This window comes from Phascolarctos cinereus, unplaced genomic scaffold, assembly GCF_003287225.1.
Source record: "Phascolarctos cinereus isolate Bilbo 61053 unplaced genomic scaffold, phaCin_HiC Scaffold_5;HRSCAF=322, whole genome shotgun sequence".
Lineage (NCBI taxonomy): Eukaryota > Metazoa > Chordata > Mammalia > Diprotodontia > Phascolarctidae > Phascolarctos > Phascolarctos cinereus.
Window position 1 is genome coordinate 322,964,078 of NW_027555958.1, and position 22,128 is coordinate 322,986,205.

The window sequence follows — 22,128 nt, forward strand, 5'->3', positions numbered from 1 at the left end:
AAGACAATCCCAAAAGACTCATGATGGAAAGAAAATACTAACCACATCCAGAGAAAGAACTATGGAGTCTGAATGCCTATCGAAGCATACTATTTTCACTTTTTTGTTTTTTTATTTCTCATGGTTTTTCCCTTTTGTTTTGATTCTTCTTTTACAACATGACTAATGTGAAAATATGTATAACATGATTGTACATGTGTAACCTATATTGGATGACTTGCTATCATGGGGAGAAGGAGGAAAGGAAGAGAGGATAAAAATTGGAACTCAAAATCTTGTAGAAATCAATGTTGAAAACTGTCTTTACATGTAGTTGGAAAAAAATGAAATACTATTAAGTTGAAAAAACATAATAATGCTAATAATTCACATTTCTATCAGGCATTGAGATTTGCAAAGTGTCTTCCTTACAACAGCAGCTAGGTGGCACAGTGGATAGAGGGCTGGTTCTGGACTCAGGACAACCAGAGTTCAAATCCAGCCTCAGACACTTACTAGCTGTGTGATCCTGGGCAAATAATCCTGTTTGTCTCAGTTCCTCATCTGGAGAAGGAAATGGCAAAACCACTCCAGTATCTTTGCCAAAATAAACCCCAAACCCTAAATGGCATCACAAAGAGTCAGACACAACTGCAATATCATTCTCATTTAACAGAAAAGGAAACTGAAGCTCAGAAAAGTAGAGAAGAATGTTTTCAATAGAAGGAACTTTAAAGGTCATCTAGCCCAATTCCCTGACTTTATCTATGAGGAAAGTGATACTAAATGACCAACTAACAAATATAATGAGCACCTGCTACAGCCAACGTGGGAGGGCATTGTTAGAAAACAGTAACAGGGAGACAGGATAACCCTTACTCCAGAGGGAGGGGGGATAGGAAACCCACAAATCTCTGTATGAGGACATCACACAGAACTTCTCTCTTCTCCAAGAAGCTCCCCATGACCAGTTCTTTCCCAAAAGTTACTATAAGCTAAGGAAGAACTCACCACTAGGGATCTTTCCAGATTTTATTAAAGTTCATTAGCTTCATGAGGATCAGTATGACTTAGCAAATTGAGAATCAGATGCCAAATACCTTAAAGACGGTGCCAAAAGCTTTTCTTCTCAAAATTAAGGCTGGCTAAAAAAAAAAAATTCTGAACTAAAACAAAAGGAATTAAGTGGGGAAGTTCACTCCCTCACCCAAACCTAGGCAGAAGAAAGCCTTTTATATGTGCGTAGACCTAGCCTGAGACTAATAATAACAGCTCACCATCTGTACAACGATTTACAATCTGCAAATTACTTTGCATCTGTTATCTTCTTTGACTCTTGAAGACAAGGACTATATCTTTTGGGTTTGGGCTGTTTTGGGTTGGTTTAGTTTTGTTGTTTTGGACTTTTCATACCTAGTGCTCAACATAGGCATTATACATAGTAGGTGCTTAATAAACGATTGTTATGTTGAGAGCTCTGAAGTATAGAAAGCAAGTTTCCTCATTTTGCAGATAAGGAAATTGAGATACAGAGGCAGTGTATACAGTGAAAAGATCATTTATTCTGGAGTCAAAGGACCTAGGTTCAAATCCTGCCTCTAAAACTTACTGCCTGTCTAACCTTGGACAAGTCATTTCATCTCCCTGGGCATTAGTTTCCTCATATGGACTAGATGTCTTCTTAGGCTTCTTTCAGCTCTAGGTCTATGATGCTACTATTTGTTCAAGTCACACAACTAGTAAATGGAAAAAGTGGGTTTCAAACTCAGATTTTCTGACTCCACAGTGCTCTCTCCAAGGGACCACGCTGCCTCTTGCCTGTGTGTTCCGGGTAACTCATGCACCACACAACAAAAGGACAGTTGAGGGAGGGCCAGTGAGGGAGTCAAGCAGAATGGGAGCTTAGAATGCTGCTTTCTACAATCCAAGATGGAGGACAGGGCAAGGGGAGAGGAGAAAAAAGGTCTCTGAGATGAAAGCTTTTAAAGCTCTCAACAACAACAGCTCACATTTAGATAGCTCCTTAGGTTTATAATGTGCTTTCTTCAAACGACTCTCTGAAGGGAGTAATTTAAATTTTCTTATCTTTATTTTCCAGATGAGAAAACTGAGGCTCAGACAACACTCATATTAGACACTCATAGAGGAAGTATCAAGACTAGGATTTTAGTCCAGGTCTCCTGAATCTGAATCCAGCACTCATTCTTTCATATGCCATGATGTCTTTGGCATCACACTGACTCTCCCTTATGAATCTCCCCCTAGTGGGGGAATGGAAGAGTAGGGGAAAGACAGTGATGGAAGGTGACTTCTACTAACGCCAGCTCCCAAACTTTGCCCTAGCTCTGACTGGCCTGAAAGAAGCTAGAGGTAAACAGAAAATTCCCAAGAAAAGAGGATTTTCTAAGCCCTTCACATTGGATAATAAGTTTATCTTATAATGAACTTAGAATAAATTAGAATAAATTCAAATAATTTATAATAAAAGTATTTATAATGGATTTGTAATAAATCATAATAAATATATTTATAACATATTTCTAATAAATCTATAATAGTTTATAAGAATATATTTATAATAAATCTATAACAATATATAATTGGTATATTTATATTTATTTATAATAAATATTTGTAATTAAGTTATAATAAATATATTTATAATTACTCTAAAATAATTTATATTAGTTTATTATCCCAAGTCTCCCCAACAATTATAGGAAATCAGAAAATCACCCCTCACTTTCTTCTTTCCTCTCCCTCTTTCTCCCATGTCAGACACTGAATTAGGCCTACCACCATCCAAGTGTCAGAGTAGTTTCCTAGTAATGGGAGTGAGATGGATAAGGATGGCAGGGTGGTCCCTGGAGAAGCAGATTGGAATTAGGAGGCACTGTATCCTTTAAAAAAAAAAGTCACTATACCGTATCTACCCCCTTTGGCCCACTACTGGGCATAGAGCCCAAAGAGGTCAAAGACAGAAAGAAGGTTTTATATATATATATATATATATATATATATATATAATATATATATATATATATATATATATATATATAGAAGCACTTCTTGCAGTAGCAAAAAAAATTGCAACAGAATATCCATAATTTGGGGAATGAAGGAATAGGCTATGGTACATGAGTGTGATAGAATATATTATTGCACCATAATATATGACAAATATGAAGGATTCAAAGAAGGGAAGGGAGAAGGAACCATACATTTATTAAGTACCTTTTAGGTACCAGGCACTTTGTTAAGCCATTTTATAAATACTATCGCATCTGAAACTTGAGAAGACATGTATGAATCAATAGAAAGTGAAGCAAACAGAACCAAGGAAATAATTTCTATGGTGACCACAGTGATGTAAATGGAAACAGCAGGGAAAGATTTCAAGATTCTGATCAACGAAATAGCCAATCTTGATTCCTGAAGACTAACAAGGAAACTCTATGTCCATAGAGAAGTGGTGGACTACAGGTGTGGAATGAGACATATGTAGTCAGACATGGCAGATATGTTGGTTGGGGTTTTTTTGTTTGTTTGTTTGTTTTTTTAGGCAATTGGGGTCAAGTGACTTGCCTAGGGTCACACAGCTAGTAAATGTCAAGTGTTTTGGTCTGAGGCCGGATTTGAACTCAGGTACTTCTGACTTCAGGGCTGGTGCTCTATCCACTGCGCCACCTAGCTGCCCCTGGTTTTTGCTTAACTGAACTTCTTTTCCATAGAAAAGGATTCTTTGGGGGTGACAAAATTATTGGAAAGTTACAGCAATTTTTTAAAAGTTATCAATAAAAAATTATTTTCTTTAAAAAGCAGCAAGTTGGAAACCAAACATACAGGCAAACTGATAAAGCAGGGTGTTCAATCTGTTTGTCAGGTGATGCTCCTGTATGAAGCCTTCTCTGATTTCCGCTGTGGGTCACAAGTTTCACTTTGGACCTCACGTGGCATTTTGTCCTGCATCCAACATATTTGTCATGTAATGTTTGTTTTTATAATAATATGTTTGTGTCTTATCCTCTCACTGGACTATGAGCTTTATGATGGTAGGAATGTTGTCTGACTTAGACTTTGAATCTCCTCAATGCCTGGCACAGGACATTGAACACAGTAGGTACTTAATAAATGCTTGATGAATGAATAACTGAATGAATGTCAACCGCTGAGAAGCTGTGGTAGAGCTCTACCTGACTAGGATTAGGCCTCAGATTCCAAGCTGAGAATGGGAGGCACCAGGTGTGTAGGGGGAGGGAAAGGAGATAGATGACAGATATTGGAAGGTACTGGAAGACAGAAATGGACAAGAATAGTAGCAGCCCTCCAATTTTTAGGTTGAGAAATAAGGCTATAAGTTGGTTGCAGCAAAATGAGGGGCAGGGGAGTTGGGGCTGAGGGGTATTGCCAATCAGACATCGAACCATCAAAGATAACATAGAGCTTTAAGAGTTAGAGTCAGATGAGGGCTGTGATGGAGGCAGCTCACACTGGCTGGTGAGAGCCAACTGTTAAATTTTCAGCACGAGAAATTGCACCTTGGAAATTGACCAATGCTACAAATCAGGGCTTGATTTATTCTTTCATTGATTGTATAGAATTAACAAAGCAATGAAGACAATTTTAAGAATGCAGATTAAACTTAAAAGTGTATAGGGAACACATTTTTTTTTCAGAGAGCCAGGTAAACATTTACCAAACACACCCTTGGTTGGAAGGTATTTTAAAGATCCTCTAGTATACCCCACAATTTTCCAGAAGTGAATTTTTGAAGTCCAAAGCAATGAAGGGAATTACCCAAGGTAACATAGGGAATAGAGGACAGTCAGTATTTGAATCCAAATTTTCTGACTCTACATTCAGTGTTCTTACCACTCATTACATCACACCACTTACCACCTCTCAATACAATAAGCTAAATTAGTTTTGTCAGAGAAGTATTTTTTGCATATCTGCTGCTGCTCTGCTTGTACTATTCAAACATTGCTACCATGCTCAAACCAACTGAGTCAGTGAGCTACATAGATTTTGAGTCTGGTAGGCATGATGGAGGGCAGCTAGGTGGTACCATAGTGCACAGAGCATCGGGCCTGAAGTCAGACTCCTCATCCTGAGTTCAAATCTGGTCTTAGATATTACTAGGTGTGTGACCCTGAGAAAGTCCTCTGCTTGCTAGTTTCATCATATATCAAATGAGCTAGAGAAGGAAATGGCAAATGACTCCTTTATCTTTGCCAAGAAAACCCCAAATAGGGTCACTGAAAAACAACTGAACAAGCCTCACATTTGAAATGAATGTCTCTCAGGCATCCCAAACCCAACATGTCCAAAACAGGATTCATCTTGCCTCCAAACTCACCCTTGTTTCTGTGGAGAACACCATCATCCTTCTAGTTACCCAATTAGAGAGAACTTGATGCATTCCTCAGATTCCTCACTCTCTCACTCATCTCCCATATCCACTAACTTATCCAAAATTTGTCTTTTCTACCTCCATCACATTTGTCCCCTTAAAGGGTCCATCCTTTGACCCACTTCTTAAAGAGGCCTATTCACTGAATGGACGTTGCCTCACTCAAAGTGAGAACTTGGAAAAACCTTAGCTTAAAAGGACCAAGGTCTCCCACTGGATCCTGGGCCATCTCCAGTCATCCTGATGAATATCTGGCCACTGGAACCAGATGGCTCTGGAGGAGAAAATGAGGCTGGTGACCTTGCACAGCCCTCCCTCAGTCAAATCAAAGTCAATGGCAAGTCATGTCATCATCTCCCTGATGTCACGGTCCTCTTCGAGAATGAAGGACAAACCACACAACCCCTTCTCACCACTCACACAGACAAGCCCTCATCATCTCTCACCTAGATTATCATGAAGGCCTCCTGCTTGGTCTCTCACATTCAAACCTCTCTCCACTTCAATACATCCTCTCCACCTCTACTAAAGTTACCTTCCTGGAGTGCTTTATACCCTAAAGAGGACAAGGTTGGGTGATATTACCTCCTATTCAACAAAATCCAATGGTTCCCATTACCTCTGGGATTATATATATGTATGTATGCATATATATTTTTAACTTTCATATAAATATATATCGATATTTCTATATTTTATATGTGTACAACACCAACTTCAGTATGCATACATATATATATGTAAATATTCGTGCATACATATATACGTACACACATTTTTCTATTTGACATTTAAAGTTCTTCAGAACCTAGACCCCACATACCTTCCCAGCCTTATTTCACATCTCCCCTGCCTATACTCTTTAGTCCAACCAAAATGGTCCTCCTGCTGTTCCTCACACCCAACACTCCATCTCCTCTCCCCAAAACTTTTCATTCAAAATGCTTTTCATTCATTCATTCCACGTCTTTGTACTAGCTGTGCCCCGTGCCTGGAATGCTCCCCCTCCTCATAGGTGTGTAGATATGTATGTATGTATTATACTCACATAGTTCGGGATTTCAAAGATGGTTTGGTCATTACTTTCCATCAGCCAGAAGATACAGGTTATCTGAGCAGCATCATTCCAATTCCACAGCAGACCTGGCTAGTTTATTCCACTCACTTTCCTCCTAATCTCAAAGCACAGGAGGAATGACACTCACATCTGTCCAGGCAATCCAGGACAGACAGTGTTTTTAGGTTCCCACCAATGTACCTCTTGGTTATCAAGTCTCTCCTGAGCAGCAGAAGTTGGAATGGCCCCCTCTCAGCCTCCAAAGACTTTCATTCTGATCAGATATCAATCCTTGCCAGAAGACACAGGAAACTTCCTAGAGTAATTTACTATAAACTTACATTGGGATTTAATACAAGACAGATCTGTCTTGGGCCTCATCCATGGGAGTTTAGTGTAAGTACCCAAAGGGCCCAGTGATCCCCATTCTTGCCTGCCCCCCCCCAAAATAAAACCCAACCCTATTACTTCTATTGTATAACACAATCACAGAAACATCTCAGAACTGGAAGGACTTTCAGCAGCCATCTGGTTCAACCTCTACCAGACCAAGAATTCCCTCTATAACATAAGAGTCAAGTGGTTATCTGGCCTTTGTCTGAAGACCTCCAGGGAGGGGGGAGCCCACTTAACTCTGGGCACAGCCCACTCCGCTATTGGTGAGCTCTTTTTTTCCAGAGGCAAGCCTAAATCAATCTCTTTGAAATATCCATCCTCTGTTCCTACTTCTGCCCTCTGGGGCCGCAGAGAATAAAATGAATCCCTCTTCCACAGGACAATCCTTCAGATACATGAGGATAGCTATAATTCTTCTCTCCTTTCCTCCTCTCCCCAAGTATTCTCTTCACAAGTCTAAACAACCCTAGTTCCGTACCTTTCAGCTCATACAGCATGAATCCAAGGCCTTCCATCCTATCCATGGCCTTCCTAAACCTGAACACAGTATTCCAGATGTGGTCTGAACAGGTCATAGTACAGGGGCACTAAGCCCCAAGATGGCAGCCATATCATATTCAGCTTGTAGTCCACTAAAATCCCCAGATCTTTTTCAGTCAAACTGCTATCTAATCCTTCCACTCCACATGCACCTTGTATTTATGAACTTGATTTTTTTGAATCCAGAAGTTAAAACTCTGCATTAGTCATTAAATTTCAAATACAAATTATTTTATGCAACCCAATGTTCTAGACTCAGTAGCTTTTGAATCCTGACTTTGTCACCCAGGGCTTGAAGTCATCTATAAATCTGATGATCATGGCATACGTCTTTATCCAAGGAAAGGACAAAAGTGTTAACCATTAGGGCCAAGCATAGATCCTTGGGGCACTCCACTGGAGACCTTTCAAGTTGACATCTTGGTTCTAGTATATCACAATTTATAAATTAAGTATAGAACAAGAAATTGGGCTCTGGAATCCTCAAATAAGGATTTCAAAGAAGCTATTCTCAGGTCCACAGGGAGGCTATAAATTCCCTCACATCTTTTTGGGTCAAATCTCAGGAGGGTGTGGTAGGTATGGTGGGTATGAGGGAAGGCACAGAGAAGCTGACTTACAAAAGGCATGTGACTTAGAAGGATTCCCTAATGAAAGAAGACTGTCCCAGCAGAGAGTAAGGACCATACCAACGGCTTCAACAGTTTAGAATGGAAACAGATGGGAGGAAAGGATGCCTACCTGGACTTCCCGTGTATGGTAGGCGATGATCAAACCCAGAAGGATGATGGTGGACAGACTGATAAGGCATTTCAGGGCCAAAGAAAACATGGAATCCTGAAAAAGAAAAATGAAAGAGAGAATTAGAAGATGGGAGGAGCAGGGACAGGGTGGAAGAAACAATCTTATGTTACTCCAGGATATGAGGGAAAGGACTGACTGTATACTAGGTGCCCAGAGGGGTGTGATATTTCAGGAGGCTCAAGGAGTAGGGATGACCATGGAATCTTTGGAAATGGGTTAGTACTTCCTAAAACCTGCTTTCATAAGAACTTAGAATTAGAATTGAAAAGGGTCTTACAGGCCATTGAATCTAACTCTATTTTTACAGATGAGGAAACTGAGGCATAGAGAGGCTAAATAACTTAGCCAAGGTCACACAGGTAGCAAGTAGCAAAGACAGGATTTGAACTTGCATCTCCCAAACCCAATTGCCATTGTACCATACTCTTTTCACTTCTGGCCTATGGCTCAAAGAAAGGACTAGCGAGTAAGAAGAGGGGAACAGAACAGGGAGGACATGGTAGGCAACAAGAGTGGAATTCTACAGCAAAAAACCAGAGTCCACCTGAAGGGGGAAGTTAGATGGTGCCTCCTTAGTAGCATTCTGGCCTCTACTCCTTTGCTCTGGTCCTACCCTCTACATCCCCTGAAGAGGAGGTGGGGCAGTGGATAGAGCTCCAGCCTTGGAGTGAGGAGGACCTCAGTTCAAATCTGGCCTCAGATACTTGGCACTTACTAGCTATGTGACCCTGGGCAAGTCAATTAACCTCATTGCCTAGCCAAAAAGAAAAAAAAAGGTGGGGGAAGAGGAGGTGGGGAGTATCCCTTGTCCAGTGGGACACCAAAATAAAACTTTGGCTTTTCACAAAGTCATTAAATTCATTAAGGCAGTTAGGTGGTTAAGTAGAATGTTGGATTTGGAGTAAGGAAGACCTGAGTTCAAGTCCTGTCTCAGATATTTACCAGCTATCTGACTCTGGGCAAATCACTTAACCTCTCTCAGCCTCAGTATTCCCATATGTAAAAATGAGGCTAATAATAATAACTACTTTTCAGGGTTGTTGTGAGGATAAAATGTGACATATGTAAAGCACTTCGCAAATTTTAAATTTCTATATAATAATAACAAGTAGGATTAATATAGTACACTATGGTTTGCAAAGCACTTTACATGTGTTAACACATTGTATTCAATGTATATAAATGTTAGCTTTTAAAGTACCTGCTATGCAGAGCACTTAGGCCAGGACAAGGAAGAGCCAATTCTTTCTCTCATAGTGCTTACCATCTAACACTTGCACATCAAGAATAGCTCATAAAATGAAATCTCTCCAAGAATTCTACTCCTGCGGCCCATTAGGTCAGGGGGTTGTTCTCTGTTCTCCCAGCTTCTAGATACTTCCCCTCTAAAGTTACCTTACCATTGCAGTCCATCCTCCACTCAGCAGCCAGGGTGATTTTTCTAAAGCAAAGACCTGACTGAGATAGCCCTCTGCTCAAGGAGTTTCAGTGATTCCCTATTACCCTTAGGATCAAATGAAAAACTTACACAGTTGGCTTTCAAAGTTCTTCATAGTCTAGTCCCTTCCTGTCTCTGCTCAGCTTATGTGTTAGTCTCCTTGTTGAACTCTTTAATCAGTTCTACCGTCCTCCTTGTAGGTCCTTGAACGTGACATCCTGACTCCTGTCTCTCACCACTGACAGCTCCCTGTGCCTGGAATCCAGTCCCCCCTTCACCTTTTCACTTCCTAGTTTCCTGTAAGATTCAGCTCAAATCCCACTTTCTGCAAAAGGCTTTCCCGATCCAGCCCACAGCAGCCCTCCCCTCAACAGCTCATACCTTCCCAATGAGATTATCTTGCATTTGCTGTCTGTCTCTGTCTCTGTCTCTGCCTCTGTCTCTCTCTGTGTGTCTCACTTTATCTCTCTCTGACTGTCTCTCTGTCTTTCTCTGACCCTTTGTCTCTGACTCTGTCTCTGACAAACTCCTCTCCAGGGGATGCAGAAGGTAGGACCAGAGCAAAGGAGTAGAGGCCAGAATGCTACTAAGGAGGCACCATCCAACTTCCCCCTTCAGGTGGGCTCTGGTTTTTGGCTGTAGAATTCTACTCTTGTTGCCTACCACATCCTCCCTGTTCTGTTCCCCTCTTCTTACTCACGGACAAACTATGTATACGTATACGTATAGACCTATAGATATATTGTCTGTACCTGATTATTCACATATTGTGTCATCTATTAGAATGCATTCTCCTTCAGGGAAGTACCTACTTTTTGTCTTTCTTTGTATTCCTGCCTGGCATATAGTCAATGTTTAATAAAGGCTTTTTGAATCACTGACATATGACAGTCCTTCAATTACTTGTTGATTGATGGATTGAGAAGAGACAAACACCAAATGGGGTCATGAAGAGTCGGACATGACTGAAAGGACTGAAGAACAACAATAACACTGTGGTATAGTGGAAAGAATACTGGCTCTGGAGTCAGGAGACCTGAGTTCCAATCCCACCTCAGACGTTCATTATATGTGATCTTGGGCAAGGCATTTTGCTTCCCTGGGTTTCAATTTCTTCTCTTTCTGGCAGTCAGTAAGCATTTATTAAGTCCTTACCTTGTGCCAAACATTGTACCAAAGGCTTCTTTGGTTTCCTTGGAGTTGATAGGTTGAAGTCCTTCTAGCTCTGGATCTGTGATCTATTTTGTATGTATCTGTTTGCACCTATTCATTTACATGTTGTTTCCTACTATTAGAATGTAAGCTGCTGGAGGGCAGGGATTGTTTTTGCCCCTTTTTTATATCGCCAGTGCTTAGCATAGAGCCTGGCACATAATAAGTGCTTAATATACTCTGGTTGACTATTGACCTCTACTAGAATGGAACCTCTTAGGCATCTGTAGCTCTGGAAGTGGGGAAATCTTCCCAATCCTGATGGAACACAAGAGCACAAACCCCCTGCAGGCAAGTAGAAACAAAACTGACATTTATTGAATACCTACTATGTGCAAGGGGCAGCTAGGTGGCGCTGTGGAATCAAGAAGACCAGAGTTCAAATCCAACTTCAGACACTTACTAAACTATGTGTCCCTGGGTAAGTCACTTAACCCTGTTTCCTCATCTGTAAAATGAGCTGGGGAAGGAAATGGCAAATCCCTCCAGTATCTTTGCCAAGAAACCCCAAATGAGATCACAGAGCATCAGACACAACTCAACAAGAACAACACTACATGCAAGGGGCTGAGCTAGGTGCTATAAGGGGGGGGGGTAGGGGTCGGGGGTAGGGAAGAAGAAGACAGATATGAGAAATCCACAATCCTGCCTTCAAGGATACTCTGCTCTGGAAGTGCTTCTGGGTGTCTAGCCACAATCCTTACTCCTTCCAGGAAAGCCTACCAAGACCCTGAGCCTCTGTAGAAGGCATCTGGAGTGAACGGGTGGCAGACCCTTTCGGGGCAGGGTCAGTGAAGGGAAGAATAGCTCAGTCTACCCATAGGTGGTACTCCAATGGTCTAGAATAGCAGTTCTCAAACTTTCTGGCCTCAGGATCATTTTGAACTCTTCAAAAAATTTTGAGGACTCTCCCAAAGAACTTTTGTTTATGTGGATTACATCTTTCTATATTCACCATATTAGATATGATAACGTCTTAGTATTATTATGAAAATAGTTTTGACATTATGGTCCCCCTGAAAGGGTCTCAGGTACTCTCAGGATTCTCTGGACCACACTCAGAGAATTGCTGACCTAGCAAATGGACACATTTTCTAAGGGGAATGAATTGAGGAATGAGTCTGGAGATTTTAAGCTAGGAATGTCCATAATGTTCTTCTCATAGGAATCTGAATGAGCCAGTATTCTTTCCACTATACCACAATGTTATTGTTGTTGTTGTTATGCAGCCATTTCAGTCATGTCCAACTCTTCATGACCCCATTTGGGGTTTGCCTCTCCTCAATCTATTAAATGAACTTCATTTGTCTCTGCAGAAGTCTTTAGATATGTGGCTCATATTGATCCCTTTTCGCACCACACCCTGAGCCCTTTGGGGGCAGAAATTGCCTGCAATTAGAACTCGAGACTGTTTTGACCTCTTCAGAAGGCAGAGTGAAGAGGATGGGGAGAGGGGTCATCATCTTGCTTTTTGGTCCACCCTTTTTTGTGTCTGAGTGCCTATCCCCTCTTTTTCTGGCTATGGCCAGAATTATCTTTCCACTTAAATGACTCTGACCTGGTCAGAGACAGGACAGATATTCTAGGTCAGTGGAGTCTCTTGGAGCATTATCAAGCGCTCTTCATGCCCTAGAGATCATAGTTTTGCCAGTAATCTTCATGGTATGCCAATAAAGACACACACACACAAATCATTTTTAATAGGGATAAATTTTAAAATAAATAAAGTTGGATCAGGTCAAAGGACAATGGCTTACTAAGTTCCATGAGGGCTGGGACCACATCTTATCTAAAGCTTGACTCTGCCCTCCACTGAGCAGCAGAACCTCTGCATACACACAGGGACTATTTAATAAGTATTGTTGAAGGCCAAAAGGTTGGAGTAGAGAATTTTCTTATACATTAAAAATGGAATTGATTTTCTGTGTTTCTTGGCAGAGTCAAAACAAGAATGGTTTGCAACTGGGGCATGTGGCAGAAATAGCGTTTGGGCCTCAAGCACGGACTCAGTTGGGGAGGGGCAGAGACCCCGGGATCAGGCACTTTTGGGGGAAGGCTACTGCATAAAGGTGAAGAGGTAGGAAGAAGGGAAGGGCAAGAAAAGGACTCACCCCAGCCCACCAAATAGCTTCGTATTTAAACCATTCTTGCTAACCAGGTGCTAAACCTGATTGTTCCTACAGCAGAAGGATGTTAAGTGCTGTCCATGTCCTCTAAATTAGGTGCCCTGGAGAACAGCCCTAGTCATCCTGCCCTAGCTATAGCTTTGATTCTTGGTCTTTACTGGAGCTGGCCATCTATAGTTTTTTGATAACTAGGATTGATACAGGCCTAGTCAGCCTCTTGCTTAAATGTCATCTCCCCCAACAGGGTAAGCCCAGGACCATTTAACACTGCCTTCAACTAGATCCCACCTAGGAAACAACAAATGAGATCATAGGGCTGGCAGTAATCTCGAAGTCATCTGGTCTTCCCCCTAGTCCACCAGGGAGACTGCACTGAAACATGCCTAGTTTTCATGGATTCCTTCATTCCACCAACTAACACTTAATATATTGCCTTCTCTAAGCAAAACACCAAGGGAGACAGAAAGATGATTAAGACATAATGCCTGCCCTCAAGGAGCTTACAGTTTACTAGGAAAGCTAAGATGTGTACAAACAACAGTAATATGAAATAGAATTCTCCACCAAAGACCTTCTCCAGGGCCTTGCAGTGACATGGTATTGACCCAGGTGTTATGTCAGAGCCACTACCTCCTCCTTTTATGGCCACTGGCCATGGCCAGAATTTTTTGTTCAGTTGTTTTTCAGCCACATCCAACTCTTCATGACCCCATTTGGGGTTTTCTTGGCAAAGATACTGGAGCAGTTTGCCATTTTCTTCTCCAGCTCACTTACGGATTGAGGAAATCGAGGCAAATAGGGTTAAATGACTTGCCCAAGGTCACATAGCTAGTAAGTGTCTGCAGGAAAAGCAGTCTTCCTGAGTCCAGGTCTGACCCTCTCTCCACCTGTCTTCCTACTTCAATGCCCCTGGTTCTCAAAGGCTAGGCCAGCACACTGCAAACTCTGACTGATCCTTTCCAGTAAGAAAGGCTTGGAGGGGCAGCTAGGTGGCGCAGTGCATAGAACTCCAGCCTTGGAGTCAGGAGTTCCTGAGTTCAAATCTGGCCTCAGACACTTGACACTTAACTAGCTGTGTGACCCTGGGCAAGTCACTTAACCCCAATTGCCTCACCAAAAAGCAAAAAGAAAAAAAGAAAAGAAAGAAAGGCTTTGAGTCAGCCTGTGTGTCTGTCAGTTGAGAAGCAGCCTGGAGATGTTCATCATCAAAAGCTTGGCCTCAGGGTGTTTAATCTCTCTTGGCTACAATAACCCTAGGAATAGCCTCCTAAGGCATGGAGAGGTCTGTGGTGATAGAAGGAATACGAAGGATAAACAACAACAACTCCCCATCTCTGCCCTTGAATCCTCTGAATTATTGAAGAATAAAAGAGAACATCAGTGGATAAAGAGGCAAGAATAAGATGCTGTGTGAACTCTACAGAGACTATTGAAAGAATCCAGGTGAGAGGCACTAAGGACCCGGGCTAGGAGAATGGCAATCGTGCCATTTGGGACAGGTAGATGGTACAGTAGAGAGGGTGCTGGACCTGGACTCAGGTAGACTCACCTTCCTGAGTTCAAATCCGGCCTCAGACGCTTACTAGCTATGTGACCCTGGGAGAGTCACTTCACCCTGTTTGCCTCAGTGTCCTCATTTATAAAATCAACTGGAGAAAAAAATGGCAAACCACTCCAGTATCTGCCAAGAAAACCCCAAATGGGGTCACAAAGAGACTGACACGACTGAACAACAACAGTCTCACTTAACATTTTTCACTGATGTAGCAATAGGATTAAAGGCAGACACATCCAGGAACTATTTCTCATTTGATTTCGATTATTTTTTTAAACAACAGAGCTCAGCACTGACCTTTTTCGTAGGACAGCTGTCTGATTGCTGGATCTGAATCCTGGTTATACTACTTACCAGCTGTCTAAGGCCTTAAACAAGCCCCTTCCCTTCTCTGGGCCTCAGCTGCCTCATCTGTAAAGTGAGGAAGATTGGACCAGGTGGTCTCTAATGTCCCTTGTCTCTCTAGATCCAGAGATTCCACATTTCATGGGGTCATTTTGCTTTGTTCTTATCAGAGGAGACAAGAAGTTAAGTGTGAATGAAGCGAGGAACCCTTTGTTGGGAAAACACTTAGAATTTCTGCCAGTCCTCCTTGTCAGGCGATAGTGGAATCTTTCTTCGTGATACCATTCTAGTGCCGGAGACACCTTGACCAGGATTATATGACAGTCTGTGGTATTCCATGTAATTGCCTGGGGATCAGGGACCGCCTACTAATGCAGAGCCCTCAGAAAACAGGACTGTCAGGCACCTGATAGGCTTCTAGCTACATACACAGCTGTCAGGTTTGGGGAGTACTTTTTATACAGAGAAGCAGAGCAGGTAAGTGGAAGGATCTCTAGATTTAAAGTCAGGAGGTTGGTTTTTTTTTTCATTATCATTGTCTGGTCATGTCTGACACTTTGTGACCCCATATGAGGTTTTCTTAGCAAAGATACTGGAATGGTTTGCCATTTCCTTTTCCGGTTCATTTTACAGATGAGGAAACTGAAGCAAAAAGTTAAGTGACTTGCCCAAGGTCACACAGATATTAAGTATCTGAAGCTGGATTTGAACCCAGGAAGATGAGTCTTCCTGACTTTGGAGTGCAGCACCACCTAAAGTCAGGAGACTTGTATACCAATCCTGGTTCTGCTACTTGCTAGCTGAATGTCCTTAGACAATTCACCTTCGCTCTCTGGGTCTTATTTTCCCCATCTGTAAAATTGGGGTGTTGGGTATAGACTAGATGATTTCAAAGAGTTATTTCATGCTAAATCTATGATCCTAAGTTCTCTGAGTTTCTCAACATAATTATTATCAAAGATTTTCCTGGAATAAATTCTGAGTGGGCAGAGCAAACCAAAGAAAGAATATGACTTTTGGGGGTCAACCCTTGAAATTGGAGCTGGTCTGTGTAAGCACCAAGTCTTGGGTCACTAAAAGTCCATCGGGGATGATCTATGTTCTCTTCACAAGGCTCTCAACCAAAAGGGCATGCCTGCACTTTCCATGGGGAGATGCCCATCAGGTACCCCAAAGGTTCACCATCCTGGAAACTCATCAAGCCCATGAAATTGATCAGGAGACTCTCCTTATTTGCCCCCCTTACCCTCAGACACCTAAGTCCAGTGTTGTCGGAAGGATCAAATTGAGATAATGTTAGTAAATTACTCCATTATGGAAAGTATGATTCAAGTGCCAGCCACGTTTCAACGCCTATCATTGGACCCATAGGATCTCTAGGCTTGCATCATACAAAGCTATGTTAGGGGTGAATCATAGGATCATCGAATTCCAGAAGAGAAAGGGAACCCAGAGGTCATATAGCCCAACCCCTTCATTTGTTTGAGGAAGAATGTGGGGCACACAAAAGAAAAGTGACTCCCCTGTCACATATAGTTTATAAGTAGCAAATGCAGAATGTGATTAATAGGACATATTTCTATTGTGCTTTAGGATCTTTTGGAGTTCTCCTCATAACCGCCCTGTGAGGTAGATCAGTTGTATCAAACTCAAGCAGAAATGGGGAACCACAAATCTGTCATTAAGGATACCAGCAGGTGCATATTGGCTTAGAAAACCACACATGAACTTTATCCGTGTACTACTGCATTTTGGTTAATTTTGCTAAATATTTCTCAGTTGGCCTCTCTTGGGAGTGCTATGTGTCCGACACCTCTGAGGTAGATGGTAAAAGTATTGTTACTCTCATTTTGTAGATAGGACACTGAGTCTCAGAGAAGTTAGGTGACTTAGCCAAGGTCATGAAAGAGTAAGTCTCAGGGGCAGGACTGGAACTCTTGTCTTCTCACTCTTTCCCACCACACCCAAGAGTTCCAACCCTATTTCCTTTGCCACCAGAGCAGAGGCTGACAAACAGTGGCACTTTCTAAGTGTTTTTTAACTAACATTCAGCTGTTTGGAGGCCACAGGAGATGTCATTAAGAATTTGGAGTGGCAGCCCCCAAAGTGGATCTAACAAGGCCCTGTCCAGATTTGACAGCTGCTGTGCAAGCGGATGGGAACCGAGGCTGGCACCCAGCCACTGACAGCAGCCCACATCAGGCCATCTATCCCCACAGTCAGGCTCCCCTTGTCAACCCGTATGGTCCTGCCGCACACCTCATTTGCCCCTCAAACAACATGCTAGCTTCCCTTCCCTTTCACTGTTAGCTTGGCCCCTGGGGCTTTGGCAGAAGGTGATGGAATACTGGACTTTGGTTTCTGCTCCAGCTATATAAATTGCTATGCTATCCAGCATCAGAGTTTACGGAGGAAAGGCCAGAATTATGATGATTCCAGTAGATCTTCCCGGCGGCTCTGAAGTTCTAAATGTGTTTTATCATTTGAAAGCAAAAGCAAAAAAGAGAAAAATCATCTATAGCCCTTGAGAGGAATTAAATGGGAAATCACAGCATTGATTAAGCACAGGAGTTATCTATATCTTCAATAAACTCCATCCAAGCTTTATATTATTGTTGTTGTTGTTACTATTATTAACTAGCTCTTATATGGTGCCTTATGATTTGCAAACTGCTTTACAAATATTATCTTATTTTATCCTCATAACCTTAGGAGGTAGGTGCCATTATCATCCCCATTTTACAGATGAGAAAACTGAAGCAAACAGTAGTTAAGAGACTTGCCCAGGGTCACACAGCTAGTAAGTGTCTGAGGCTGGATTTGAACTCAGGTCTTCCTGATTCCAGGTCCAGCATTCTATCCACTGTGCCATCTAGCTGCCTCTTAATATTTTATGGTCTAGCATTCCTGTTAACCAGGCTTACCCTAATCCTCCCAACTGCTAGTATCTTCCCCTCCAAGATGACTTGGATTTTGCTTTATGTGTTTTGTCTATATTTATGCACATTTGTGTATATGTGTGTATGTTATCTCCTGTGTTAAAATGCTAATAGCTAACATCTGTATAACTCTTCAAGGATTGCAAAATTCTCACAGGCTCCTGAAGTAGGTACTATTCTTATCTCCATTTTACAGATGAGGAAACTGAGGCTGAGAGAGGTTCAGTGACCTGCCCAAGGTCATCACACAGTATCTAAGGCAGGATTTGAACTTGGGTCTTCCTGACTCCAAGTCCAGCCCTCTATGTATCATACCACCTAGCTGTCTAGAATGTAAGCTCCCAGAGGGCAGGAACTGCTTCATTTGTATTTTTGTATCCCCGCGGTCATATATATTGCCTGGCACATGATATGGGCTGAATAAATGCTTGCTTGATTGAATGACTGATCTTCTTTTTACCTTCCCTGAGACTCAGAAGGCTTGGGGGCCTGGATGAAATTGAATTTTTTTGTTTTGTTTTGCTGGCAAAGGATGCAGACATCAAACAACAGACAGAATAAGGATGCTGTGGGCTTCCTGTGTTAGGATACATCAAAAGCACTGTGTGTGTGTGTGTGTGTGTGTGTACGTGTGTGTGTGTGTGTACGTGTGTGTGTGTGTGTGTGTGTGTGTGTGTGTGTTGTGTGTGTGTGTACATCAATGCTCCAAGGCTCTGGAGCTGATTGGTGTGGATACACTTTCTACCCATATGAATCATGACCCCTTGAGAGTTGCTGGGGTTGGAAAACACACTATCTTTTGCTGCCAAACTACTGATGACCAGTTTAGCTAGCCCAGACTTCAGACACTAAATCCAACACAGGGCCCGTAGTCAAAACTTTTCTTCTTGGTCAGAACCACCACGGCCTATACTAGGCTGGCAAACCCTCAAGTTCACCTCTGTGCCACAATGAGGCATCTTGGGGTCAGAAATTTAGAGCTGGAAGGACGCTTCGAAATTATCTCCTCCAACCCTCTCATTTAACAGACGAGGAAACAGAGGCTTGAGAACAGTAAGTAACTTGCCTATGTCCAGAGGCCTTCCTGACTCCAAGTCAAATACCCTGCCCACTGCACCAAGGCCTCTGAATATCAGAATGAGGATTTTAGTGGAACTGTGTATATAGCTCATTTTACAGATGAGTAACTGAGGCAAACTGGTTAAGTGACTTACCCAGGGTCATACAGCTAGTAAGTATCTGAGGCTGAATTTGAACTCAGGAAGATGAATCTTCCTGATTCCAAGCCTAGTGCTCTATCCACTGCACCACCTAGCTGTGTGCATGCATGTGTATGTGTATTGTATATATGTGCATATACACATATACATAAATACACACATATACACACATGTGTGTATACATATGCACGGTGCTTGCATGGACACCTGTGTATATAGGTATATACATGTGTATGTGTATACCTATGTACATGCACCTGTGTGTACCTATACACATATACATGTGCACATATGTGTACATATACATATACACACTCATATCTTTGCCAAAGGTTTTTTGCACACTGACTCCAGAGCCAGCGTTCTTTCCAACGTGGCATGCTGCCTCTCACTCTCCTTAGCTCAGACTAATCCTCCCAGACTTTGCCACTTGATTTAATTGGCATAGGTGGGGGGAGGAAGACAGGCTGGAAGTCAGTCAACTAACTCATCATTGACCAGTAAAACCCTAGAAATATATCATTAAGATTCTAAGGAAACTGAGGAAGGTGAATACTATGGGATGCCTGACTGATCCAGTAAGAGGCAAGACACTTGTGTGTATAAATACATATGTGTGCATGTGTATACACATATATATACATATATGCATGTATATGTATAGATATATACATACAGATATATTTGTAATGTTGGTCAATCTTTGTTTACCTCCATTTTCTCATCTATAAAATGGGGATAAGAACGGCACCAACTCACAGGGTTACTGTGAGTCTCAAGTGAGATAATATCTGTAAATGCTTCACAAACAACAAAGAGTTATATAAATGCCATCTACTGTTATAGCTATTCTTCTGAGGGCATGTGAAGCCACATATTGAGTGACTACATTTGATTAAATGTGTATGATAATAAATGGGACATCGTGTCTGTTTCTGTGAGTATATATGAGCAAATAGGCATGTCTGTTCTCCAGTGTGTCTCTGGTATTTCTGTGAGTTTGTGTGAGTGTGTAACATTTCATTTTTGCCTTTACGTCCCCAGTGCTCAGAAGCCCTGCCGGGAACTTAGTAATCATCTGATAAATGCTTCTTGACTGAGTGTTTACTTGGAGGTATTAGGGCAGGTCCACTGTGATTTCCTGAGACTAGAACCATCCAATGGGATCAGCAAAAAAAGTCAAAAGTCAATGTTAACTCACTTTGGCATCTAATTCCCCTGCAAGACTTCCCTAAGTTCTAGTGGATGCAACTTGGGAAATTGATTCTCAACTACTTTCTTTTAACAATTTAATATTTTCCCTTCAATTTCATGGAAAGACTCCAAAATTGATTGATATTCAGCATTAGAGAATATTGTGGCTCTGGAATGGATGTCCTAATTAGACACTCTTGCTAATTAATGCTATGCAAATTAAACCAGCCCCTTATTCACTGCCAAGTAGCACTGTCTTTTTCCTTGTTGCTTATCTGTAATGCATGGTTCCTTTCCTCAGACCCAACACACTCTTGCAAATAAATGAGATCTGACACCATTTCTCCTGTCCTTTTCCTATTTTCTCTTTCTTCTCTATTCTCTACTTCTTTCTTTCCCAGCTCTCTCTCTCTCTCTCTCTCTCTCTCTTTCTCTCTCTCTCTCTCTCTCTCTCTCTCTCTCTCTCTCTCTCTCTCTCTCCCTCTCTCTCCCTCTCTCTCCCTCTCTCTCCCTCTCTCTCCCTCTCTCTCTCTCTCTCTCTCTCTCTCTCTCTCTCTCTCTCTCTCTCTCTCTCTCTCTCTCTCTCTCTCTCTCTCTCTCTCTCTCTCTCTCTCTCTCTCTCTCTCTCTCTCTCTCTCTCTCTTATAGCATGATAGCATCAGACATCAACAATGAACTTCAAATCCACAAAGTCCAACCTCCTGATTTTATTGGTGAGGAAAATGAGGCCCAAGGAAGTTAAGTGATCATTGTAACACAGGTAATACTCATTAAAAATAGGATTTGAAACTAAGTCCTTTGACTCCAGGGCCAATTTTTTTTCCCCCATTGTAGCATGCTATGTTGTAGAAGCATTATAGCAGAGCCAGTGTTTTTTTCCACATTTTTTTCTCTTCTTAGCTCAGATTAATCCTCCCAGACTTTGCCACTTGATTTAATTGGCATATGGGGTGGGGGGAGAGAAGAGGCTGGTACTCCTGGAAGTCAGTCAACTAACTCATTGCTGACCAGTGAAACTCCACAGAACCCTTCTGTGGCATTCTTTTCAGCCCTGGCAATATGCAGAAATAGATAATTAAGATTCTAAGGAAACTGAGGAAGGTGAGTACTATGGGATGCCTGACTGATCCAGTAAGAGGCAAGTCATGATTACAGAACCTCCCTAACTGGAGAAGCTTATGTAGACAACTGCCCAAACACATTTACCAATGACACTAAAGTGAAACAGGTTTAAGAATAATGATAATAATATAATAATAGTAGCTAGCATATGTAGCACTTTAAGATTTGCAAAGCACTTTACAAATCTCATTTTATCCTCACAACAATCTTAGGAGCTTGGTGCCATTATTCTCCCCATTTTACAGATAAGGAAACTGAGGCAGATATCTATTAAGTGACTTGCCCAGGGCCACACAGCTATGATGTGTCTGAGGCAGGAATAAAACTCAGGTCTTCCAAACTCCAAATCTATCCACTGAACAACCTACTTGTTTAAACTGGTGGTCAGAAATTCCCAATAGCAAATACTGCCAAGGCCATCGCTTCCTCTAGTCAAGAAAGAGGTGGTGTGGTACAAAGGAAATAGCACAAGGAGTAAAGTCAGGAGACATCAATAATACAGAAGGAGGAGGAAGAAAAGGAGAAAGAGGAGGAGGAAGAGAAAGACAAGAAAGAGAAGAAGGTAAAAAAAGGAGGAGGAAGAGGAGGAAGGGGAAATGGTAGTGGTGATAGTGGTTGCAGTAGTAGTAGTAATAGTGATAGTAGTGGTAGTAATGATAGCTGGTATTTTATAGCACTTTACATACAATAATTCATTTGATCCTCACAGCAACCCAGTGACATAGATGCCATTACTATCCCCATTTTATGGACGAGAAAACTGAGACTCAGAGATGTCAATTGACTTG

At 41.8% G+C, this 22,128-nt stretch overlaps 1 protein-coding gene across 1 annotated transcript in view; it reads right to left on the reverse strand.

Annotated features, from left to right (window-relative positions):
* Positions 1-22,128, reverse strand: part of KCNN3 (potassium calcium-activated channel subfamily N member 3) — a 297,364-nt gene that overhangs the window by 198,589 nt on the left and 76,647 nt on the right. The window contains 1 exon segment of the mRNA XM_020991956.2: positions 8,127-8,222. Within this exon segment, the coding sequence (XP_020847615.2) occupies positions 8,127-8,222 (96 nt within the window).